The 27,751-nt window shown below is 36.4% G+C and overlaps 1 protein-coding gene across 5 annotated transcripts in view; it reads right to left on the bottom strand.

The window, feature by feature from the left end:
- Nucleotides 1-8,811: 8,811 nt before the first annotated feature.
- LARP4 (La ribonucleoprotein 4) overlaps nucleotides 8,812-27,751 on the bottom strand; it is a 62,994-nt gene continuing 44,054 nt past the window's right edge. For all 5 annotated transcript variants that reach the window (XM_060024758.1, XM_060024754.1, XM_060024755.1 and 2 more), the window contains 8 exons: nucleotides 23,124-23,336; nucleotides 22,484-22,614; nucleotides 18,410-18,619; nucleotides 17,714-17,762; nucleotides 15,014-15,175; nucleotides 11,170-11,294; nucleotides 10,886-11,054; nucleotides 8,812-9,741 (listed from right to left, as the gene is read on the bottom strand). In XM_060024758.1, the coding sequence (XP_059880741.1) occupies nucleotides 9,403-9,741; nucleotides 10,886-11,054; nucleotides 11,170-11,294; nucleotides 15,014-15,175; nucleotides 17,714-17,762; nucleotides 18,410-18,619; nucleotides 22,484-22,614; nucleotides 23,124-23,336 (1,398 nt within the window). In that variant the 3' untranslated portion in view covers nucleotides 8,812-9,402. The remainder of the gene's footprint in view (nucleotides 9,742-10,885; nucleotides 11,055-11,169; nucleotides 11,295-15,013; nucleotides 15,176-17,713; nucleotides 17,763-18,409; nucleotides 18,620-22,483; nucleotides 22,615-23,123; nucleotides 23,337-27,751) is intronic.

Here is a 27,751-nt window from a genome sequence, read left to right as displayed (position 1 = left end):
AACAAACAAAAATAGATTATAAAAAAGAGCCCTACCAGTAAACAATAAAAATTGACCACCTAATGAAAAAATAAGTAACAAATAATAAATGGCTAATAAGGATACAAAAACATTTAAAAACTTACCAGCAAAGAAATATAATTTTAGCAATAACAGATAAGAAGTACCTAAATGATATATAGATACTGGGTGTATCCCTTCCCTTGATGGCTGAGGATCATAAGCTACAGAATCATAAAAGCCCAAAACTCTTGAGGGTGATTTGTCCTGTTGTGTGAAAGATTTGGACACTGGGGAGGAGAATTCTTTCCTCATCTGGAAATTGCTGCAAGGACCTCGTAAACCTGTAACTGCTACTGACCAATCTTTCCTGTCACATAGAGAACGCACCTGAGGAAGAAGCCAACATACAGCTAGTGGATTGGGCATGGGAGGGAAAGGTGTGGAAAAAAGGTGAGGGAAGAGGAGAGAGAGGGATTAGATTAAGATTGATTATGCACTTGGGTCCAGCTCCATCACTGAACGTTTAAAGTAAGCCACTGGCTCCCCTCTACTTATTCTCCAACCTATTCTCAACCCTCTATTATCAGGCCTCCACTCCTAGTCTATTGAATCAGTTTGGTAATGGTTACCAGTAGCCGTCCAACTGTCAAATCCAATGGACTCGTCATCTCACTTACGTGGCATTTATACTTTACATCTTGAAATTTTCTCCTTTAATTTCTTTAACATCTCTTTCTCCTGCTTCTCTTGTTAGAACATTTAATGCCAGTATTGTTTGGGAACTCCTTTTCCTCTGCCTTCTTTTACATTTTTAAAGTGTTTTTACTTGAAAATATTTCCAGGTATAGAGAATTATACCTGTGTACCTATCTCACCATCTATTTCTGCTTCAGAACTTTAAAGACATTATAGATACATTTGAAGGCCCTATACATGCATCCCTAGTATTATTTACCTCCCTTCCTCCTTCCCAAAAGATGGTTATTTAAAAGGTATCCACCATCTTGCAGCTGGTATCATTCCCAAGTATATTATTACATTTTTATACTTTTACTAGATGTATCCATAAACAATAAATAGTAATTTAACAACTATAAATAAAAGGTATCAAACTCTATATGTCAATCTAACTTGCTCTTTCAATATTTCTTTTGACATGTAAGAGCTGTTTCCAGTTCATTCACTTTAAGTGATATATAGTATTTCATCACAAGACATACTATAGTACTACTGACTCATCTCCTGCCTCCCTCTTAGACTTACCTTTGTGAATATATTGGGCCCACCTGGACAATCCAGGAAAACCTCATTCCAAATCTTTAACTTAATGACATCTGCAAAATCCCCTTTGCAGTATAAATAACTTTCACAGGTTCTGGAGATTAGGATGTGGACATCTTTGTGGGAGAGATTATTCAACCTCTCATACTGTTTTAACTACTGCTCCCTTAATTCCAAACATCTTTCTCACCTGGACAATTCCCAAACTATTCACATAGCCACGAGCTTTGTGGTCTCAATTTCGAATATAACCATAATCCTCTCCCTAAGACTTTCGGTGGTTGAGCATTCCCTACAGAATCAAGTGAAGTCATTTTCTTAGCATACAATTGGTCATGATTTGACTGCAAAGTAAATTCAGCTTTTCTCTTGTCGTACTCTACTGAAACCTACACTCCACCCATTCCAAACTATTATACTGAATTTGCCACATGGTCATGCCTCTTTGCCCTTCTTTACTTGCACTCTGTCAGTATGCTGTTCACTCTTCCTTCACCTACCTAGCCAACACATATTGTTCATGAATCCATTTGGAAGTTAATGCCTCTCCCCCCAACCCCAGCAGAGCTGACCACCATTGAATGTGTATTTCTAATACCATCAAAACATTCATAACACTTCACAGTAATATTTTGGCTTATAATGCTCCACTCTAGTTATTAAGGGTAGAAATTTCATAATTTTAGCATTCTGTGCACCTAGTATCTTGGCTTATAGTAGATATGTAAGATCAAAATGGTCATAAATGAAACAATTAAGGTCATGGAGTTAGTGTGTGGGTATTTCTAAGATTTGAATACTGATGGAAAGTGGCATGCTACACAAACAGCCATACATCCACAAGAAAACAAGTGGTGAGACACAATAAAAAATTTTTTTAACTTAGTAAGTTAAATCTGGAATCTTGAAGAGTATGTGCTATTACTCCCTAAATTTTTGGATGAGTAAACAAGCTGAGAGAAAGAAATGATTTGCCTAAATACACCAAGATTAATAACAGAGTTGGCTGTAGCTATGGGAAGACTATAATGTTACTCAGGGTTGGGGGGGATTTGATAGACATTCAAATTTTATAACCTTCTAGCCGTGTTTATGAGCGTGTTACTTCATTTCTAGGACACAGCTGTTTTGCTGAGGCATGTGTGAATTATGTTTTTTAGGGATCTTCACATAGAAAAATGGCAAGTTGATAATAAAATTTTTTTAGCAGTGATAACAGTCACAACAAGCTTAATGCTTTTAATTCCTCTCCAATCTGACAATTTTATTGGTGAGGATTGGAAACATTAAAACTTGAATGAACTCACATGAGAAGTGCTTAACAGTAGTTGGCATGGAGACTGTCCAGGTGGGAAGAGAGGATGATGATTAGGATTAGGGTAGCAACAATTAAGACAGAAATAGGGGTAGATATAAATTAAATAATTTTTAGCCCTATCCCTAAGTAAGCTGAAAGAAAATGTAATCTAATGAAAATCACCATAATGCTAGAGATGAACTGTTTTTTAGAATTAAAGGGAATGATTTTAGTTCGGTATTTCTTTTTGCAGTCCCCCTCCATCTTGCCATTGTTAGGATTATCAGAAATCCTGCAAGAACAAGCATAACCATCTCAAAACCGTATTGATATCTCCCTGCCCACAAAAGGTTCTTTGCCAATGTATTCAATCATAGTGAATGCCACAAACTTCCATCCAGTTCCAAAGTCACAAATTCATGAGTCATTTTCTATGCCTTCCTCTTACCCTCTATATCTAACCCATTCACGTCTTTTTCCCAAATGTTTCTCAAATCTACCACTTTGCTCCAACTGTATCATCACCAGGTAAAATCTATCTCGTCTCATCTGTTCTCCATAATGCACAAATTTCAAACCCAGGAGTCTGGCTCTTAACCTCTTTCTCTGTCCTCAGCTTGGAAGATGGAACAAGGTCCCCCCCATACTGTATCTGCAGGACACTATAATTCTTCCAATGCATCATAAAGATGTACAGTTTGCTCCTTCATCTGGAACACTCTCCTCTGGGCTCACCTAATTAACTCCTACTCCTTCAGATATCTGTCCTCGGTTTCTCAGGAAAGCATTCATCCCTGTATCACACCCCACTCCAACTGCATGGACTCTGCCTGGTTCTGGCTTTCACATTTACTGCTGGTCTAATTTTGCAATTACTTATGATTATTTCATGCTAAGCACCATAAGGGTAGGAATCCAATCTATTTTTTGCTGTCTAGCACAATGCCTGGAACACAGCATGCAATATATACTGGCTAAACAAATACCCCACCCATCACGATTAGGTCCAATGCTAAGTCAATACCCTCAGTTTTGACATGTCGAGGTCATAGTTATTTGTATAGGCAGAATTTGGAATGCAAAAGAGCAAAATTAGAACTTAGATGCATCATTCAAAATAAATATAAAACATACGTTAAAGATAAATAACAGCCTACATAAGGTTATAGGGAGGCTGGAGTTCTACTATGGTTCATTAAGTCTGATACAGCAGGTATGCAGAGGAAACAGGAGAGACATACAGCAGCTTCAAAGATTTGCAAAACAGCTACCAAAAATGAATTTAAAAGATAACATTTAGGAAGCTTGTTCCTTCCCACAACACCAGAAGAAAATGGAGCATTATGAAGAAAGTGAAAACATCTCAATTCCTTTAAACCCTCATACAAACTAAAGACATCCTTGATAGTTTTCATTCCAGAGATTTTTTAAGGAAATTCAGTCCTCTAGTAGTGTTAAACTTTTTATAAAAACTTCCAGGCATAAAACTGAAATTTAAACTTGGAGACATACTTCGGTTAATATTTTCTAACAAGGCATAAATACATAAAGTATCTCAGTGATAAGACTCTTGATAAATCCATTCATTTTTAATACAACTCAAAAGCCTACATAACTAAGTTTATCAATTGGTCATTAGTCCACCTAATACACAATTACAGTGTGTTCCTGATATGGTAAAGAAGAAATTTAAGTTATGCACTCCTCTCTTGGCCAAATAAACTCACTAACACACTGATAGAAAGCCCTAAGGCTTTGTTAGCATGTTTCCCCTGTAAACCTGTTATTACTGGGATGATTTTGCTCACTGATATCAGCTATCTTCATTAAGATAAATGTTCATTAGCAAAATAAAGGTTTTAGCTGTTGAAAGAGCAATGCTACTAAGTCATCATCAAAGTGAATGTTCACATTAAATGTTACCTTTATATGTATTATTTATAAACACACTCATAACACATAACTTGTGGAATAAATATTTCTGAATATATGAGAATTAGAAAATCTAATTTGAAATTAGCCTATATTTTAAAAGACCTAGATTTCTACTATTCAAGAATAAACTGTGGCATAACAGCTATGTAACACTTCAGGGTTTTTTAGCAATGCTATATTCAATAAAAGTTGAGCTGTCACATTAATTTGCAGATACCAGCTGTTAAAAAAAGCCAGAGATTGCTCAGCTTTTCCATTTTTGCCGTTATCATAGTTTAAAAAAAGATTAAAAGACTCACTTAAATTTCCCAGTAAACCTTCCCTTAAAAAGCTCCCCCAAACCCTTTAGCTCTAGGGTTTGCAATCAAAGATGTGGTTGAAAAGGTAAAGGTAACCAAGGGGCTTTCTCTTGGAAACAGAAGTTTAAAGACCCAGAATTTACACACTCAAATCAGGCCATAATCTGACCCACGAAGGCAAACCCCTAAGCTGCACATTGCCCTGTGATTTTTCTCCCCTCAATAACTGCTTCTGACACTAAAAGAATTTAAGAAAACCCCAGAATCACAGAGCTGAATCTTCTAGCTCTCTACCCTCACTGTGCAGATGAAATATCACACAGTCCATACCCCGCTCCCAAAAACAAAATAATAGCTGAAACCAGAATAGAACTAGAGAGTGGGCAACATAAAAGCTAATCAGAAAGTAAATACAAGTAGCCATTTAGAGATAAGCCACCTGGAGAAAAGGAAACCAGTCCTGCTTTTTAATAATTTTATTTTTTCTAATTTTGTGTTAATTTCCCATAGCACCTTGGCAATGTTGAAAACAAAAATACAAATACAACGATGTACTCATTATAACATAATATGCATGAGCATGTGTCACACCATTTGCGGGGGGGGGGGGGGGGGGGAATGGTTTTGACAACAAGAACAAACCTAAGCAATGGACAAGAGAAGCCAGATAACTGGTTCTGACTCCCAACCCCGAACATTTAAGAGATATCACTCACACCTGAATCAGGCAAAAAACAAAACCCAATAATGATGTGGATTGTTTCTTACACTAATCAGTGTTTTGTGCTTCAAAACTGAAAATAAAACCATTTCATTGTATACACAGCCTGTTGATATCTCACTTGTACTTTCAGGAACCGTCTACTCAACAATTCACAGCTTTTAAGAATAAAATTGAAACTATTTAATAATTAGGTGGAATTTAAAAAAGAATACACTCTCAACTTGAAAACAAATTCTCTTTCAACTTCTTAAAATGTCCTCAATTAATGAGGACTGAAATGTCTATGTATCTTCTTGAAATCTCAGACTAAATTAGCATACACCAAAAAGCCCAAAGTTAAATTAATGGCCACCAAATTGTAAGGAAATATAAAAACTTAGGAAAGAACACCATACACTGTAGTTAAGAATTTACAAAAACTCCTCTTTCGCATTTTACCCTTCCTGTAAAAACAAAACAGTACTTTTAAAATATGGTTAATATACATGGCCAACATAAATAACAGACTTAACCCCAGTGCTGCTCAACTGTATCAAAGTAAAACCAATGGACATTTAAGCCAAAAGACTAAATATTTAAGGCCATAACTAATAAAACTATAACGTGTTCAGTAACTTTTAAATATTAGTCTCTGCTCCAGCAGATGCTAATACTCCCTCATTACGCCTTCTCCAAAGCCAACCTGGTATTTAAAAAGAAAAAGGAATGTACAACAATATTCAAGATACCTTAATTTTAGAAACCAAAAATAAATAAATCTGCATGTCATCTGATCACATGCAAATAGAGCACATAAGATGATAAGAACAATAAAAACATATCACTGAAAGATCTTATCTTCTTCCAAAATCCAGTTGAAAAAAATTTAGATGGATCATTCCTTTGAATGCCAGTGTCTATATTTGCAAAAATGAAATTACTCAGATTAAAGACAGGCCTAGATACCATGAAAACCTTAATTATCTGGATAGAAAATGGAGGCAGGTTTTGCCATATCTCTATCTATATACCTTCTCTGTGAAGTGCAAGGTGATGAACTTGTGTGACTCTTGTTCTCATGCATTTAAGAAGTATGGCAGAAGATCACTGAACCATACACTCAAGATCATTTGTATCTACTTTTACCCTCCAACAACCCAAGGACACGTTAAGTCATAAGGATGAAGAGAAAAACTTGACATTTAAATTCCTCGTTCTAAAGAACCAAATAAATAGTTAAACTACAATGAATGCCCGACCCTCATCAGTTACAGAGTAATGCTGGACAAAAAAGCCATCAGTTTCACACAACTCACAGGCATCATTTAGATACAAACCTTAAATCTGATATAATAAAATAAATGCTAAATACATATTGTGAATATATATATTATATATATATATATACACACACACACACACACACACATACACCCACACATTATTCTTCCCTATACATCCCATCAAAATGGGAACTATTAGCTGTAATGAGGCAAATTAACTGAAAAACATTATATTATGAAATTTAAAAATGGTCATGTCTTTAAATTTCTACTTTCAATAACACCTTCTGGGAAAAAGCAAGAACACACTTGCTTTCTTGAAAAAGAACTCTTTTCTTGTGTATCAATTAGAACATTTAGTTTTTAGAAGTTGGGTAGACTAACAGCAAGTCATACAAGGATACAAGTAATATAGGCCTATTTCTGTGACACATTGTAAAAAAAAAAAAAAGTATTGTTTCATCTAAGTGCAATAATTAAGTTTATAATCCTTACCAAGCGATTTTTGTAAAATGTTTATTCTCTTAAATCCAATACATTCACAGAGTGTTAACACTTTAAACGTTTATCATTTCCACCAGCTGCAGCATTATCTAAGTAAACCAAAATAAGCACTTTTATCATAGATGTAGTCAGTGATTATTAATACTTTTTTTTTTTAAAGGACCTAAACTTCCCCCAAATTTCAGCACAGGTAGTTTTATGGTATGTTTCATTTAGTAGAAAATAGTGTGTAGAAATGAATAGTTTCAAACTGCTTAAATATATCATGTTATCAATCCACCAAATCAAAAGCAATTGCCAAGCTGAATAATAAGTTACAAAGAAATGATAATTCTGGCTTGTACAGAAATGTGCGGTGTTTTCAAAGCTCTGAACAGTTACCTACTAATACAAATCTCCAAAGCTTAACTTAGAGTTGGAAGATGAGTTTCACAGTAATGTAATTTTAACCCTCATTTACATTCATTTTAATATATTACTAAGATGTTTACTCTATGTCACAATGGTGCTTTCCAGTGTTCACAATTTACAGTTTCAATTTGTACATATGTAATTCACTAACATAAGGGACAGTTATTACTATCACAAACTATCCCTAAAAAGAAAACAAAACCCCACCTTACATAGAACTCTGAAAATGGTATGACTTAAAACAGATTAATGCAACATGGTTTTTAATTTTTTAGCCATTTTCTAAACACCAGCATGTAAACTTGCCTATTTAATGTGAGAGCTACAACTTTATTCACTGAGAAATTATATGTTAATTTTAACTATCTTTCTAACCTCAACTCAAAAATTTTGTGACTTGCTGGTTCTGTTTCTGTGAATTCCAAACTGCTTTTTTTTTTTTTTTTTTTGAGAAAGGGAAAGAAGGAAGGTGATAAATACATTGTAAACAGAAAAGGTTGTCCCCAAATTAAACCTTTAAAAAGAAATTTCTTTTTACATCTATACTATTTAACACTTTAAGAGTCAGCTACAATGTTTCATCTTTAACACTAACACAAATAAATTACTGTAGGGTCGGTCTGCCCTATCATTCTGGGATCTAAAGTTCTAAATACATGACCAGAAGAGTAAAATACTTTAATGTTCAAGTCAGAAATTTAGAACAGTTATATGATTTGACTAGACTGAGCGAGGCAGCTAGAAACATACAATTCTGTAGGTGATTGGTTATTTTGCTTTTGGGGGTGGATAATCAAAGAACAGAGTAATGAAGAAAGTAACAAAAAAAAAGAAATCGTTTCCTATTTTGGGGGGGGAAGAAAAATCACAGGGCAGCTTAAACCTCTGAGCTCCATTTGACCCACCCCCTCAGATATAACACAAAATTTTAATTTTTCAAATAACCCCCATTCTTTCCTTGAGTATCAAACTGATTGGTAGTCACATCCCCAAGTACAATCAGAGTTTAACAGCTTGTTGAATGAAATATTAGTAAGGTCAAAAAGACAGACTAAATTTCAAACTGGAAAAAAAAAAATCTACTCAAGTATTACATTCAGTTTTCAAATCATTTACTAACATGACAACAGATTTGGCTTCAATCATACTTGCACACACTCACACCACAACAGTCACCCCCAGCCACTGATCTGTTTTGCAACACAAGGCCATATAGGCAGAAATGGCATTCTCCAAGCCAAACTTTAAATAGATTAAAAAAAGTAATTTCTAATTTTACAGAAATGTTTCTTCAAAAAATATTTTCTCTCACTCCCTCATCTCCTATACTGAAGGATGTATAATGTGTTTTTCTCCCAAGCTAAATCTGAACCCTCAAAATTGATTCCAGGCAGAAGATCTCTGCAAATTAAAATCAAAAACAAAAATAGAAAAATTATATTTTTATATATGTATACATATATATATATATTTATACTGATTGGAATCCTCCAGCATTTTAAAATCGCTTTAGAGATGAATTTTGGGATTCTATAGCTCACAACTCCAAAATCCATAATGATTTAAGGATGTACTTTCTCTTGTTTCCTTCCTGGCCACGCCCTCCCCTCCAAAACAGTTCAATATAGCCAGGCTCAAGTTTAATGGGAAGAGAGAGAAGTTTCTGAACAGTTTTTTTGTTTTTGTTTACTTTGGTGATCTGGGTGGCACGTATTGCTCTTTGCCATTACGTCGAGTCACTCCCTGAGGTATAGCCCTATGGCCAAACTGGCGTCTCTGTTCCCTGATTTTTCCAGCTGCTCCCCTGGGAATGGCATTGCCTCGGAAGCCAGAGTAATCCTTACTAGCCCTTGCTTCTGGCTTCTCATGTTGTTTCTCGAAGGACTTCTCAGGAGCTCCATTCTCTTCATTTTTGGTGGGAGATACTGCATTGGAGCGAAGTTCTCGCAGTGGCTGCACAAGAACTGGAGATGGCTCTTTAGGGGGCTTCTGGCACACTTCAGCATAACTTAGCTTCCGAGGTTCCTTTGAAGTAAAGATAAGAAACAAAAACATTTATGGTACATATTCTCTAAATAATAAAGTACAGAAAGAATAGTGTTAACCACAAGAAATCAGTAAGTTATCTTGTAGGAAAGGGCACTAGGCAGTCTCTTATACACTGCTATTAAAGTGTACAGGTACAATCTTTAAAAATAAAATTTGTTGAATATAATTAAAAAGTCTTAGCAATTTATGTATGATACAATAATTTCACTTGAGATATTTATTTGAAGGATATACAAGTCAGCAATGTTTATAATGATGCAAAAAAACCTGGAAACCTAAATGGCTAACAAGTAAGAACAGATTAAATTAATAATGGTACATCCACATGATGAAATAAAATGGTTCCATTCTCTCTTCCCTGACTACAAAGAACCCTAAGAGAGATACAAGAATCTCAGCAGAGCAGTTGGAAACCAATAATATAAACTCTTAATTACCTCATCTGAAAAGGAGGAGAATAGGGATGCTGTGAGAATGGGCTAAAGCATAAAAAAAGTCTTTAGTACTGGTCCTAGCATATAGTAGGCATTTCATAAGTGGTAGGTGCTATTCTATTATTATCATCGTTATTATTAAAAGACAAGATAAAATGTTCTTAACCTGGAAAAAAAAAGAGCTGTACCAAAAATGCACTAGTTATATCAATGAATGAAAGACTTATAGGTAAATTCTGTGGCTTTTTTCCCCCTGCTTTTCTATATCTTTCAAATTATAAAAATGATTCTGGAAATTGAATAAAAATGGCAGTGGCTCCTCATGGGTTTCATAGATTTGTTAAGCATTATACAAAAAAGAATTTCAAGAGCCTCAAAGCCTCTATACCCTAGCCCAAAAAAAGGTACAGTCATCATAATGAGAAGGAAGCTTCACTTAACCACAATCTGATTGGAAATAAAGCAATCAAAAGAAACAGAATAAACAGTAATTTCTTCATTCCCTCAACAAGGCTAAAATTTCCAATTTCTTCAGAGTGACTTTAAATTCCTTTTTCAATGCGGGCAACCAGCCCCAATTGGGCTATTTCCAAATGACTCTGCTCTAGCAGAGTTATGTGAAAAATAAAATTTCTCATTATTTAACCTATTGTTTTATTCTCGCTAAACTAAATTCATCAAGTTACCTGTAGGGCCACAGCTACAGCTGCACTTATGTTACTATTACATGGTGAAGCAGTATTTGTTCTCGATGGCTTTGCAGTACTCGGGGAAGAAACTGGTATAGTTGTCTGGTTGGGAACATCTTTTTGAACAGTTGAATCCTCTATTAGATCCTTTTCTTGCTGAGTTGTGCTATGGAAAAAAGAACTTGACATTAGGCTTAGTATAGAGCACAAAGAAACACCTGAGAAATGATCAGAAGAAAAAGTAATCTTAATGTGAAAGATCATCTACTTTGAAATTGTACCTTAATGCAGAAAGCTCAGCTGTACATGGAGGACTGGTGCTCATACTGAGTTGCTGGGCAGAGGTGCAGTCTGTCTGTTCATCCTCTGCAGTCACTGGGCAACTAACTCTCAACTCTTCCTTATCCTTAAAGTGGAAACATATTTCAAAATTGAACTTATATAGATACTTCTCCCAAGAAGATAAACAAATGGCCAATAAGCACATGCATGAAAAGCTCAACATAACTGTCCATTAGGGAAATGCAAATCAAACCCACAATGAGAAACCGTTTCACACTCACTAGGATAGCTATAATCAGTAAGACAGACAATAATGAATGTTAGTGATAGTATGTAGATATTGGGACTCTCATACATTGAGGGTGGAAATGTAAAATGATGCAGCCACTTTGCAAAAACAGTCTGGCATGGGGATTCCCTGGTGGCGCAGTGGTTGAGAGTCCGCCTGCTGATGCAGGGGAAATGGGTTCGTGGCCCGGTCCGGGATGATCCCACATGCCGTGGAGCAGCTGGGCCCGTGCGCCATGGCCGCTGAGCCTGCGCTCCGCAACAGGAGAGGCCACAACAGTGAGAGGCCCGCGTACCACAAAAAAAAAAAAAAAGTCTGGCAGCTCCTCAAAAAGTTAAATATAGAGTTACCATATGACCCAGCAATTCTGCTTAGTTATAAACCCAAGAGGAAACACGTCTATACAAAAACTTATACACAAATGTTCACAATAACATTATTCATAATAGCCAAAAAGTGAGAACAAGCTAAATATTCAGCTGGTGAGTGGATAAACAAAATGTGGTGTAACTATCAAGTGGAATATTATTGCACAATGAAAGGAATGAAGTACTGATACACACTATGACAAAGAATGACCCTTGAGGACATTATGCTAAGTGAAATAAGACAGTCACAAAAAGACAAATACTGTTTGATTCCACTTATATGAGATACCTAGAGCAGTCAATTTCAGAGACAAAGCAGAATGGTGGTTGCCAGGGCCTGAGAGAAGTGGGGGAATGTGAGCTGCTATTTAATCGGTAAACCATTTTAGTTTTGCAAAATAAAAACAGTTCTGGAGACTGGTTGCACAACAATGTGAATGCATTTAACACTACTTAACTGTACATGCTTAACATGGTTAAGATGATAAATTTTATGTTATGTGCATTTTACCACAAGTAAAAAACGAATATCAAGAAAGAGCCCTAGGGCTTCCCTGGCGGCGCAGTGGTTGAGAGTCCGCCTGCCGATGCAGGGGACACGGGTTTGTGCCCCGGTCTGGGAGGATCCCACATGCCGCGGAGCAGCTGGGCCCGTGAGCCATGGCCGCTGAGCCTGCGCGTCCGCAGCCTGTGCTCCGCAATGGGAGAGGCCACAACAGTGAGAGGCCAGCGTACCAAAAAAAAAAAAAAAGAAAGAGCCCTAGAAATTAAAATCGACCGACAAAATAAAAATTTCAATAGGTTTTTAGGGGTATGGGATTAAAATGTTTTAAAATTTCAATAGGTTTAAAAGGTAACATTCAGGATAACTCTATAGAAAATACAGACAGGTACAAAGATAAAAATTAGAAAAACCAAACAAGAAAATCAGAGGTTCAACATACAAGGTCCAATATCAAATTAAGTGTTCATCCCATATTTGTGGGTTGGAATTATAAGAAGTACACTTTATTATTATTCTTTAAAAATGTATCTATGGGGGGCTTCCCTGGTGGCACAGTGGTTGAGAGTCTGCCTGCCGACGCAGGGGACACAGGTTCGTGCCCCGGTCTGGGAAGATCCCATATGCCGCGAAGCGGCTGGGCCCGTGAGCCATGGCCGCTGAGCCTGCACGTCCGGAGCCTGTGCTCCGCAGCGGGAGAGGCCACAGCAATGAGAGGCCCACGTACCGCAAAAAAGAAAAAAAAAAAAAAATGCATCTGTGGGACTTCCCTGGTGGCGCAGTGGTTAAGAATCCGCCTGCCAATGCAGGGCACACGGGTTCGAGCCCTGGTCCGGGAAGATCCCACATACTGTGGAGTAACTAAGCCCGTGCACTATAACTACTGAGCCTGCGTGCCTAGAGCCCGTGCTCCGCAACAAGAGAAGCCACTACGATAAGAAGGCTGCACACCGCAATGAAGAATAGCCCCTGCTCGCCGCAACTAGAGAAAGCCTGTGCACAGCAACAAAAACCCAATGCAGCCATAAACAAACAAACAAACAAACAAATAAATGTGTCTGTGTATCACACCTCACCAAATCTCAGAAGCCATCAACTTTAAAACACACCATTATTTTATATACTAAGAAAAAACACTGCCACTAAAACTACAATAGTTTTTTAATTATAAAACAGCCTGACTTTCATGGGGAAAATGTAATAATAATAATTTTTTTTAAAAAAAAGGTCTTAGGGGCTTCCCTGGTGGCGCAGTGGTTGAGAGTCCACCTGCCGACGCAGGGGACACGGGTTTGTGCCCCGGTCCGGGAGGATCCCACATGCTGCGGAGCAGCTGGGCCCGTGAGCCATGGCCGCTGAGCCTGCACGTCCGCAGCCTGTGCTCCGCAACGGGAGAGGCCACAACAGTGAGAGGCCCGTGTATGGGGGGGGCGGGGGAGGTCTTAGAAGTGGTGAAACAATTACAAAATTGCATAGTTTTTTTAACAAGGGAAGACAGTGAAATACCTTCAAAATTCTGAGGGAAAATGATTTCTAATAGAGAATTCTACAGAGATAAGCTACTGATCAAGTGTGAGAACAGAAGAACATTTCAGAATGCAAGATCTCAAGAAATTTATACTAAAAACCTTATACAGGAAGCCTGGGAAGATGTGACCCACCATAATTTGGGAAAGTCATACAAGAGTAAGAAAAAGAAGGGATCCACCAAAGAAGAGTAAAGAAAATTCCCAGGATGACAGTGAAGTCCCAGGAACACAGCTGTGCAGAGTATAAGAAAGGAGACATAATAATAATATACCATAAGCCTCAGTTATGGAAAAAAATGATGCAATATTGAGATGTGACATACAAATGATGGCATAGCCTAGTCTAACTGGCAGTGTCTTTTACTTTCTTAGTGATACCAAAATAATGGGGCATCTTGTAATTGATGGCAGCATAGATATGATGAAGTACAATATATTGAGAGGATGAGAAAAGTATATTGGTTTAAGAGAGCTAATCCCTCAGCTTCTAGAATGTAAAGTTAATAGACAACGTCTAAAACTGAAAAATCTAAGAAGGAGCAGTATAAACATGTTAATTAGATATACAGGGATAAATGTCAGGAGAAAAAGCTAGAGTTGAAAGTGGTAGCAGGGGACTACTATTTTTCATTATAAGCCTAGATATACTATGTACATGTACCCTTGAAAATGAAGCTGAATTAGAAACAAAAGGTAGAAAATGAGAAAAATTTGTGGGGCATGAGGATTTAGCATATAAAGAGGTCTACACTTAAAAAAACATTATAGGATGGGTCATCCCAACCTTTTGACATCAACTCTCCATTTATTTGGAAGACTTGAGTTTACCAGAGTAGCTTAGAATTCATTCGCGTTATCACTTAATTATCGATATATGCACTTAAGTGGAAATGACACTTTCCATTCACCTTTCATAAATTAGTTCTACCAAGCTGGGTTGACTGATACAAAGACAGGCAAAGGTGAAGAAACATTTTATTGACCTTGTGTAGCTTTATCACAAATCTTTTCATAATACTCAGAGTATGCTAAAAACTCATGAATAAACACTATGATAGAAATAAACATTGAGTGCAAATAAACTGTTAAATAACCCTGAAAACAAAGGCAAAAGATTGGTCCCATAAGATAAAGATTGGATGCTTCAGTGTTTACCTTTTCTTTGCAGACACCTTTAACAACATCAGACAACCTACTCTCCAAAACAAGTTCACCTGGCGTTCTTGATGAACTTCCAGGTAAAGGAGGAAAGTTTGAGGCTAATAAGTCAAACTTTGGTGTTGGAGCCTTTGCTTCAGCTGTTGAAGGATGGGGTCTCTAAAAGACACAAATCAAAAAACAGGTTACATGCTCATCTCATTCTCTAATCCTGTACCACAGAAGCTGAAAGCTCTAAGAAACAAACCAAACTCCACCTAATGAAGAGAACTGTTCCTCTATAAATTCCTGGATTCTCATTTTAGTTCTCATTAGTATTGATCAATCTGACCTATCTTTAGTCAGCTCCTTCTATTGGTTCTTTTGCAAACTCTGCCACACTCTTTAAACCTTCTAATCAATCTCCACTATTCTTTGCTTTCTAAATTTGCTATACCCTCTTCCATAACAAAAATAAACACAAAAACCCCTACACTATCTAAATTTGCCATCATCTTTTCTCCTTTTATAGTCTCAAGGGAAAACAATATCCTTCCTTGAAAATCTTTTCATCTTTCTCCTCCACCTACCACTCTCTATACCCTCTGACAAGCCTCTCACTTGTATCTTCTTCTCTACTCCCTCACCGCACCACTAAAATTGCTTTGACAAGTCACCAATGCCTTCTTCCACAATGCAAAATCTGACAGACTTTTTTTTCCTGACCTCACTCTAGCATTTGGCATGGTAAACATTCTTTCCGGTGGGAGCTCATTCTTCCGTTAGCTTCTGATACCTCTTTTCCTTCATTCTCAGATCTGACAAGCATGTGCTCTTCTCCCCCTGACCACCTCTTTGGATGGTTTTGGTTTCTATATGATTGCCACTCTTTCTCCCTTTCCATACTCTCCCTGTGTGATATCCATTATCCACAGCTTCAACTACTACCTACATGCAAACAACTCTTAAAACAATCTTTTTCACTTTTTGGTGAATTTTTGGCTGCACAACTCTGAAAATTTACCAAAACTCACTAGGTTGTACGCTTTAAATATTTTCAGACCAGATCTTTGCCTGAAACCCAGATATCAATTTGCCTATTAGCTATCTCCACTTGGATTTCTCTTGGATACTTCAAACAACAAAATGAATAATCACATTTTTCAGCCCCACAGCTACTATGTTCCTCAAGTTCCATTCTCGGTCCTTTTTAAAATCACTTACTCTACTGAGAGTCCCCTGCATGATCTCATCTACTCTTGTAACTTTAATTACTACATGTAAGCTTACAAATTCTAAATTGTACCTCTAGCTAAGATCTCCTCACTGCACAAGGGTACCCCCACCCTGCCCTTTGTACTAAGAAGCATGCCGGTCTCCTGTTTCTTCAGTCCTAATCTTCAGTCCTCAATCCAGGTATTTTCAACATATTAAACAGACCTCTAACCTAATCTCTCCTCTCCTCAATTGTTCAGGGCCACTTGAGGATTCACATAGACTGCTACAATGGTATCCTAAAAAAGGTGTTGCCTAAAGTCTCAAGGCTGCCATGGTATAGAAAGCTATAAATGAAAACCCAACACTTTTAAAAGGTTCACAGTTTGCCCAAAGGACTATTCTTTTTGTTATAATGCAATATTTTTCTTCTTTGAAAATCTGTACCTTTTCACTGCTTAAACATGTGATATCCGTATACTTATATGTATATGTACACTATATAGTATACTATTAAATATGTATATAATTCACTACTTATACACGTAAAGTGAGTATTATATTTCACATTTATGATATAAATGTAAATTCCAGGCAGGGTTTTCTTCAGACCTCCATGTCTTCCTGTACTATTTTTATTCCTCAACTCCTTTTGACCACAGTTAAGAAATGGGAAACATTCACCATGAACAAACCACACACACAAAAAAAATATGAATAATTTGAAGCTAGGTAAGTGAGGATTCAAATAAGAACCTGCCTAGAACTATAAAAATTTTTTTAAAAATCTCGAAGTGGTTTTACAGGATTGGCAAACATAAGAATCAGCACTAGGTAGAAAACTGCCCCCAAGTAACAATTAATAAATAGTATAACAGTTTCCAACACCATCCAACAGAGCTTTAAAAGTGAATCACATATGCTACCAGACTGGCAAAAAATCATATACCTTGTAAGGCTTATGGATAAACAGAAACTTTCAAAGAGTGAAAATCAGCACAACCCCTATAGAAAGCCATTAGGCAGCAACTTACTGAACTGTGACTCAGAAATCCCACTTCTAGGGATTCTCCTTCAGATACTACTGCACACATAGGAAGTGATGGTTGTATGAGGTTATCATTGCACTGTCTGTGGCAGCATTGTACAATCAAAAGATTGAACCTCTTTAAATTTCCATTAATAAAGCAATAATTAAACTTTCCATGGAATATTTTCATATATTTTATTTTAAACCATGTGAACAGATTAGGTATTCAAGTAATTTTTTTTAAAAGTGAGCAACACAAGTCAAAGCTCTAACTATATGTGTGCTTTAAGGGTGAGGGGTAGTGATGATGGCGGATATTTCAGGGTAAGAACAGGCTCTAATTATTATCAATATTATAATCAATAAAACAAAAACCCGGAAAGATACACCAGAAGTCAACGCCATAGTAAATCACAGAAGAAAAAAAAAATTGAACGTATGTAATTAAAGGTTAAAAAAAACAAAAAACTTACTGGGATCCTTTCATCTTCCCGACGTCTTCGACCTCTGAAGAGAGTTCTCCTTTAAACAATGACAAAAGGGAGTGGGGGTGGGGAAGCAGGTGGGAGGGACAACTCATAAGTTTCTTCAAATGTATACATTCTATCAAAGATGGGTGAACTTCTATTTTAAGTATCTATACTTCCTAAATCTCCTTTATTATTAAAAGATATATTTTCTTCTTAAGAGATCCTGAGCTAATCTACCAAAAACTTCACCTACTACCACCACCACCACTAAGTAAGCTGGGCCCATTTTTATTAGCAGTGCTCCCTCCAAATCAGAAGCATATTAGGGTTCATTTTTTTTGTTTTGTTTAGGAAGGGTAGATAACATATAACCCCATTCCCACAGTTTAGATGTTGCTAGAAATTAAAACTATGATGCAGATGGAATCTTATCTTTCTAAGCTAATCTTTCCTTAGTGAACTGTAAAGAACTTCAGAATAACTTTTATAAACCTCTGACTCAGAGCTATATGGACATTCTGAATTTCTTAATTATGAAAAACTAGTAACACATATTACATGAATAAAGTATTTATTTAGCATAACTATATACCAATAATTAAATTTAAAAATCACTAGATCGTGGTCTTCAAACATTCATATTATGATTAAAGAATTTTCATATACCTTATTTCCATATTTATTACCATATTTCCTTACCTGCCCCTACCATAGTCCCCATTCTGTTCCATCTGCAAAGTGGGAGTCTCTTTTGGAAGGTAGCTTTGCTCCTGGTGCCCTGTTACTGTAGGGTTATGTCGTTCAGTTGGAAAGTTCCTTGAACCAGATCTGTTCAATGGTCCATCCCCCAATGACACAGAGCCCTCTGTTGAGTGTTCTGAACCACTTGACCTAAAATGAGGCTTCACACTATAAGAAATATAAGACCATATATGTGAAAGGATAAATTAAAATGGAAAATATTTTCTCTTAATGGTAGAGACTCTTAACAGGCCAAGTTAAAAATTGCCTTCTGCTGTATTCTGATTTTCCATAAACTGGGTTGGACACAGAAGCATTGTGTTGTAAAAATGTAAACCCTTTAATGTCTCAGACATATTATTTTTAAAAGGCAAAGAATTTTTACATTAAAAAAAAGCTGTTTGGAGAGATTTGGGAGGTGATCCAAAGTTCTTCAAGATAAGGCTACTTCTACCCCCAAATTTAGGATATAACTAGGATTTTAGCTAATTTCTTTAACACGAACTGCAGTTCTGACACATCTAAATCAGCCAGGCTGGAAGCTTATTGAGTCTATGCCATACATTCTCAATGGGGCAACAATACCCACAAAGGGAGTAAGAACTGGCATACATTACACAAATAGATATACAATAATCTCTAGTATTAAATTTTCATATGGGGGAATTGGGGGAAAAGTCTAAAAAACTCTTTAGGGGACTGATAATTTTTTTTTAAAGTAAGGAACAGTGGAATATATTAAAATCCCAGCTTCCTACTAAGAATCCCTCTCCAAATGAAATCAGTTGTTCAAAGATCCAACAAAGATGTGAGACCAAAAAACTAGAAAAATATAACGCAACTAATAGCCTGGCATGACTTCATGAATTAAGGTATGGAATCTGGTAAAAAACAAAAAAACAAACCAAACCAAAGACAAAGCAAAACAAAACAAAAACAAAAACCACCTACATCTAACAAAAGTAGCTTTTATCTTGGATGATGGGTATAAGTACCCAACTCTCTTAACAATTTGTAAGCAGATGAAGCTAAGGCAGGGTAAAGGAGAGAGGATGCAGTTTAATCAATAGTGAAAACATCTAAAGTAAGCCCAAGAAACTGAGGACCCTGGCTCTACAGGAGATTAAAAAAGGAAGTATTAGATTTCTATTTAGCCCCTTGCTTGAACTTTATATACTCCATTTTTTTACAGTCTATTTTCATAGTTACAAATTTATAATATTAATAACACACTGTAAATTCCTGGTTCTTTGCATAGGGATTTTAAACCTCATAATTATGAACAATTAAACATTAATTCCAAAAGCATCTCCAGCTATCCTACTAACTCTTTGGAGAGTGTAACAAATTAGATTACTACTACTAAAACTTAAACATAAAAATTAGGCTATAATGTTGGGCTAAGTCTCATATACAATACTTTTCCAGATAATTACTTATGCGTTACAAAATAGTTTCTGAATAGCAATGAAATTTACAGTATGTCAACTAACACAAACTAATTTACATTATCCATCATATCTGAAAACGACCTCATGAGGTAGATATTGCTGTTTATGTATCTGTTCAGAAACTATCACTCACTGAAATTCTCTCATTGCATTTCAATACACCCAGTAAACAAGTTATTAGGTTTAACAGCCCTCAGATCTCATAATCTTACCCTTCACAGAGAGGGACTTAACAATCGCAGTCTTGGCAAAAGAAAAAAGGATGATGAAAGAAAGAAGTGATAAAAGATGTAAAGGAAGAAGGAAAATGACAGAAAGATAAAGTATGAAAGGTAGAAAATTGCCCAGACTTCTGAAAGTTAGTCCTATTCTCTCTCAGTAGGTCTAGTGATCATCACTGGGCTGTTACAAGGTTAATGTAATAAACTGCTCTTGACTGATAACTTAAATAAATAAAAATAAAGGCCTGGCAGTGGTCACTTCTTAGAAGTAAGAAGGAAGCAAGGATTTGGGTTGGTGGTCAAAAGGTTCTAGTTCATCTGCAATATCTGCATTTTTATAAGGAAGTATTCGTGTATTATTTCTGTGACTAAAAATTAACAACCTGTATTGGTCAAACAAACGCAAAAAAATGTACACAAGTAGTTTTGAATAACAAGCAAAATTATACTAAACCTATCCTGTATCTTCAAAACCAGATATATATCCTTATAAGCAAGAATGACTTGGGACTTCCCTGGTGGCGCAGTGGTTAAGACCCTGCGCTCCCAATGCAGGGGGCTTAGTATCGATCCCTCCTCAGGGTACTGGATCCCACATGCATGCCGCAACTAAGGCGCCCACCTCCTGCAACCAAGGAGCCCACCTCCCAGAACTAAGACTGGGTCCATCCATCCATCCATCCATTCAACCAACCAACCAACCAAGTAAGTAAATAAATAAATATACTTTTTTAAAAAAGCAAGAATGACTTGACTGTCATTCTTGGCTTTCTTATTGTATTTTTACCTCTTATTGTATTTTTATCTCTTTTTTTACCTCTTGAAAGCACAGCAGTGCTCTCAAGTGACAATAAAGGAATACCATAAGCCCACTTAATGTATTTTTAAGTCAAGCATTTGCAAACACCAATACTTTTTGTTGTTATTAAAAATTGTTTTTAGTCTCTTATAACCAAGACATCTACTTCACGTAGACGTAACTGTTTAAAGCAAAATTTACCTCTTCAAAGAAACGTGAAATCAACAGATACATATTTTTACAAAGCTACTATTTCTAATCATGAGAAATCTGTATCTCCTCACAAGGGAAGTTATAAACTGTCATTTGTATTAACTCAATTATTATTATTATTATTTTGGGGGGTTCGCGGGCCTCTCACTGTTGTGGCCTCTCCCGTTGCGGAGCACAGGCTCCGGACGTGCAGGCTCAGCGGCCATGGCTCACGGGACTAGCTGCTCTGCGGCATGTGGGATCTTCCCGGACCAGGGCACAAACCCGTGTCCCCTGCATCGGCAGGCGGACTCCCAACCACTGCGCCACCAGGGAAGCCCATTAACTCAATTATTTTTAAGAAAAAAACTTTACTAGCTATAGTAGAAGAAAAGAAAATGTGCTAATCTCAGGTCTGCTGATGATGAAAAGCCATGTAACCCTAGCAAGGTATTCATCCTCTTCAACTTTCACTTTCTTCAATTCATCTGTAAAATGAATTAAAACTACATCATAACAAACGTCTTTCCAGATTTAAACATTACTGTCTCTGTGTGCACATGGAAATTAAATAATCTTTTTGGAACAACAGGATGGAGGTTAGAGGACAGTGTGTGTTTTTAAAGCTCACTGTACTTCTACTCATATGTCCTAGCAATACTTCAATTTTGCTGTTATTACTGTATCACCAAACTAAGGGTCATCTACAAGAGCACAAGTAATCTTTTGTTTATAAAGAATCCTTTATTCTTACAATATGAAGAGTTCTCATTCGAAACTTCATAAAGCAATTAAGAATGTGTATATGTAGTAAAATTTTCTGTACACTTAAAAATGATCTTCAGGGAATCCCCTGGCAGTCCAGTGGTTAGGACCTGGTGCTTTCACTGCCGTGGGCCCGGGGTTTGATCTGGGGAACTCAGTCAGGGAACTAAGATCCCACAGGCCGCAAGGCAGGGAAAAAAAAAAAAGATATTCAAATGCTTTAACCAATTGTGTCAGTTAAAGTGAGTACATGGCTTCCCTGGTGGTGCAGTGGTTAAGAATCCTGTAGCCAATGCAGGGGACACGGGTTCGTGCCCTGGTCCGGGAAGATCCCACACGCCGCAGAGCAACTAAGCCTGTGCTCCACAACTACTGAGCCCGAGTGCCACAACTACTGAAGCCCACGCGCCTAGAGCCCGTGCTCTGCCACAAGAGAAGCCACTCAATGAGAAGCCTGTGCACCACAACGAAGAGTAGTCCCCGTTTGCCGCAACTAGAGAAAACCTGCGCACAGCAACTGAAGACCCAACACAGCCAAAAATAAAATAACTTAAATAAATTTAAAAATAAATAAATAAATTCCAGCTATCGTTTTTTATCTTACCGATTTTTTTGGAATGGTCGACCCATATTCACAGCAGCAGCAGCAGCAGCAGCAGCAGCAGCAGCAGCATTTGTTTTATAAGATCCTGGTGAATTAAAGCCATTCACAAAACTACCATTGGGAAAAGGAGCCTAAAAGAAAATTTTAATGTTTAAAAGCTATTCATAGTAAAGACAAAAATCTGGTGTGAAGGTCATACGAAACTTCTAATGAACTAACCTAGCATCAATTTCTTTGATAAGCCAAAAATAATTTTAAACATTTGCAATACTCACTCCAAGTTATCACTTGAATTACAGAACAAGGAACAACTGGTTCAACACTTAATAAAGAATATTTCTCTCTGAAAAAGTTTCACAAAACTAAAATCATTTTAAATCATTCAGGATTTTTCCAGTCTATTAATTTACCCAGCAACATTTAAAGAATAAAATGATAGGAACCAATAGCTCAACTCTTAGACTTAGTCATATGCATATATTTGATATGGGGGATTAAATATCCTTATCACCATTTACAAGCCAGAAAGTAACCAATATCAACACAAAACAAAATAAAACATGAACTCTAATTCTAGCTGATTTCTTCAAATTTCAGCTTCAGTGAAAAAATTGTATTATTCTGTGAGGATCTCACTTACCAGTGGTGTTTCAAAGTAAGGTGTGGGATTTGGAGACCAAGACTGAGGCACAATACTATAAACAGAGTACTGTTGGTGAGGATTATATACAGGCTGCATAAAGACCGGTGAGGCATACTGTGCTTGAGTTTGAATGGGCGGACTATACATACTAGAATCCATTAATCGATAACCATTCTTAGCAAAAAACGTATTGATGGCTTTTATCCTTGCCTAGAAGCAAGAAGAACACAAAGGATATAATCACAAAGGATAAAGTGTATATTTTCACAAATACATTTAATTTACATTTGGAACATATTTTCCATGACATTATTTCCATGTACTATAGAGTTAGTAGAGCAAAAGAAAAGGAAATGATTGATAGCTGTACTTTTAAAAACTTTTACATGGCAAATACAATTAATACAATAAACAAAGTAAAACAGTGAATGTCAAAATATTAAAACTAACTGCAACTTATCACAAGGGGGAAAAAGAAAGGCAAATGGCTCTTATATGAAAAGATGCTAGACCTTGCTCATAAGAGAAATGCAATTAAAATGGGATTAACATTTCTCACTTATAAAATTGGAAAAAGTCTAAAAATTTGACAACATACTCTATTGATAAGGCTGTGGCAAAACAGGTACTCTGATACATTGATGATGGGCATTCAAAACAACACAACCCTTAAAAAGGAAAATTCAGCAATGTCTTCCAAAATATCACATATGCATATTATCATATTCTTATCAACCCCACTTCTAGGAAACTTTACCGCATATACACAGACCAAAAAGAGGTTTTTTAAAAAATGATGCATACGGCTACTCACTGACACTTACTATGATAGGAAGTGGGGGGACGTGGGGGGTGAGGGGGCTCAGACCCACATCTCTCCCAAACACACACTCACACACACAAGACAACCCAAAAGTCCATCAATGATTGAAAACAATGTGGTATATCCAAACAATTATCAGATGTAAGAAAAAACAAAAAAAGAAAGAAACCTGAGGAACTGCTCTAAATATTATAATGGAGTGATTTCCAGAAAATACTATTTAAAAAAAAAAAAGAGGCAATGCAAGGAGAAAGGTATGTATAGTAAGGTGTTGTTTAGATAAGTTAGATGTGGATATGAAGATATACTTGCATTCATACAGACACGTGAATATGAATTTAATATACTGCTTTAGATATTTTACTTTTAAGCCATGCACACACTGAATAAAATTTTTAAAAATCAGTTTGTAAAAGTTCAATGCAAAATGAACCTAAATGTGTATCCAACTAGAGGAATAACACAGAGAAACTCTAAATGACTTTTGGTATTGTTATTCTGAGACTTCTGTCTGTGATTTTGGATACAGCAAATCATAAATTATATTGGGGTCACTGACATCTGAGATTTTCACGTGGGAGAAAAGAGATGCAGACAGCAACTGAAGAAGTAAAAACCATGTAGCCTGAATTTAAATCGAAAGCATCTATATAAACTCATGATATATACTGTCATTAAAAAAAAAGTATTTAATAGCTCTGTTCAAAGAAAAAGCTTAGAAATAACAAACAATTAGCCAGAAGCACTCCTTGTGCCTAACCAGTGGACTGCAAAACATTACTTTCCCATAAAAGTAACATGGCAACTCCAGAGCCTTGTGACACAAAATGTACAAGAGCCTGGAACATCTTGTCACACTAGAGAGCAAGGAACATTGAAAATTACCATTACAAAAGGACTCAAAGAGGCTGTACTTCATCAGTAAGGACAACGAACACACCAAATATGTTTAAATATTCAAAACCAAAAAATATCTGAATGGTCGTTTTTGAAGGTTGCCAGGGAACCGACACATTATTTTGAAAACTGGTAGTAAAAGCTAGAACCAAGCATTTATCACACATTGTATATATGAGCTGTACCTCAGGGTAATGAAGATGAAGGAAAGCTTTTCTTTATGGAAGTGTTTCAAATAATAAATGGAAAAAAGCACAGAAATAGTACCACTTTGCAACCATTAACATATCAATATAGCTAGTCAATGATCAGCAGCAGCTAGTATAAGAGAGACACACAAAGACATATACTACATGTTTTTGTTCTCTTTGCTGCTCCAAAATAAAATCTAATTCTGATTAAGCCTCTAGATCTAGCTACCAATTTGCATGAAATACAGAGGTCAGAGGATCGTGTTAAACTACACTCAAGAATATAACTTGGGACTTCCCTGGTGGCACAGTGGTTAAGAATCCGCCTGCCAATGCAGGGGACATGGGTTCGTGCCCTGGTCCTGGAAGATCCCACATGCTGTGGAACAACTAAGCCCATGCACCACAGCTACTGAGCCTGTGCTCTAGAGCCTGCGAGCCACAACTACTGAAGTCCATGCACTGCAACAAGAGAAACCACCGTAATGAGAAGCCCGCGCACCGCAACGAAGAGTAGCCCCCACTCACTGCAACTAGAGAAACTCCACGTGCAGCAATGAAGACCCAACGCAGCCAAAAATAAATAAATTTATATTAAAAAAAACTTATTAAAAAAGAGCTCGTTTTTAAAACAGGAAAAGAATATAACTAGTCAATTCAAAAGTGGGCAGAGAACTTGAATAGGTATTTCTCTAAAGAAGATATATAAGTGGCCAATAAGTAGGCGAAGAGATGCTCAACATCACTAATCATTGAAGAAATGCAATTAAAACCACAAAGAGATATCACATCACATTCATTAAAAGAGCTACTATCAAGAAACAGAAAACAGCCAAATGTTGGACAGGATGTGGAGAAACTGGAACCCTTGTGCACTGTTGGTGGGAATATAAAGTGGTATAGCCACTGTGGAAAACAGTATGGAGGTCCCTCGAAAAATTAAAAATAGAATTACCATATGACCCAGCAATTCCACTTCTGGGTATATATGCAAAAGAATTAAAAGCAGAATCTTGAAGAGAAATCTGTATACCGATGTTCATAGCAGCCTTATTCACAAAAGCTAAAATGTGGAAGCAAACCCAAGTGTCCATCAATAGATGAATGGATAAACAAATTGTTGTATATACATACAATGGATTATTCAGGCCTTAGAAAGGAGGGAAATTCTGCAATATGCTACATGGATGAACCTTGAAGACACCATATTAAAGTGAAATAAGCAAGTCACAAGGAGACAAATACTATATGATTCCATTTATATGAGGTAAATGGTCAAAAATCAAAAAGTATGGGCTGAAGGAGGGGAAAGTGGAGAGTTCCTGTTTAATAGGCAGAGTTTCAATTTTACAAGAAAAGAGTTATGAGAATGGATGATGGTGATGGCTGCACAACAATGTGAATGTGTTTAATATTATGGCACTGATAAATGAAATTAAAATTTAAAATGGTTAAGATGGTAAATTTTATATATGTGTATTTTAACACAATAAAAAAACACATAGCTAACGAAATGTATAATGTGAGAAACTTTGTAAGACAAATAACAGTGATTTCAAAAACATACTTCCAAAAGTAAAACTAAAGAGGTAGAGGACAAAATCATAAATTGTATTTTATATTTTTATTATTATTATTTTGCCACTCCCCGCAGCTTGTGGGATCTTAGTTCCCTGACCAGGGATCGAACCTGGGGCCCCAGCAGTGAGAATGCCGAGTCCGAACCACTGGACCACCAGGCAATTCCCCAAATCGTAAATTTTAAAAAAGAAAAAAGAGAAAGAAAAAATGTGAATCGGGAAAATGTGAACAGTGCCTGATGTTTAAGAAATTATTGTTTATTTTTCAAAAAGTGTGATAGTAGTGTGCCTATTTTTTTTTAATCCCTTTCTTTTAGAGATACCAGTATTAGTTTATTTACATGCAGATGAAATTAAGTTTCAAATTTGCTTCAAAAAACCTGGGGACATCGGGAAGTAGGTGGGATTAAGATGAAACAAGAAGAGCCATGCTCTACTAATTAATCTATTAAAACCAAATAAATATGCTATGGATAAAAGGGAAATAATGTTCTTAAAGACTGAATAAAAGAGGAAATCTCAGCAGAGAAGGAATATATTGTTTAAAATAGAAATGCTAGAACCCAACTTGAAGATGAATTCAAGTCCACAGAAAGTATCCAATCTGAAGAAGAAAGAGATGGAAGAAAAACAGAATCGCAGTGAATCAAGCAATACTACATATGTGTAACTGAAGTCTCAAAAGGAGAGGAGAAAGTGAGGCAGAAAATTTTTTGAAAAACTAGAGGTTGAAATTCCCCCAATTTGGTGAAAAGCATCAATTTACAAACAATAAGTTCAGAACACCCCAAGCAGTATAAATAGAAAACCATAGCTAGACACATTAGAGTCAACCTACTGAAAACCAAAGAGAAAACAAAACAAAAAATATCTTGGCGGCAGGCGGAGAAAAACAACATATATTACAAGAATGACTCACTAGAAAGAACAGAAGCCAGAAAACAATGCAATCTTAAAAGAAGGAAAAAAATTAAAACTATCAACCCAGAATTCTGTATCCATGTACATGTATCAATGTACAGAATTCTGTACCCATCAAAAATGAGTGTGAAATACAAGACAGCTTTAGATGAGGAAAAACTAAGAAAACTCATCCCTGGTGGGCACTGTTATAACATCAAAGGAAGTTCTTTA

This window comes from Delphinus delphis, chromosome 11 (assembly GCF_949987515.2).
Source record: "Delphinus delphis chromosome 11, mDelDel1.2, whole genome shotgun sequence".
Lineage (NCBI taxonomy): Eukaryota > Metazoa > Chordata > Mammalia > Artiodactyla > Delphinidae > Delphinus > Delphinus delphis.
Note: the sequence above shows the minus strand (reverse complement) of the source record. Positions and strands in the feature narration are given on the sequence as shown.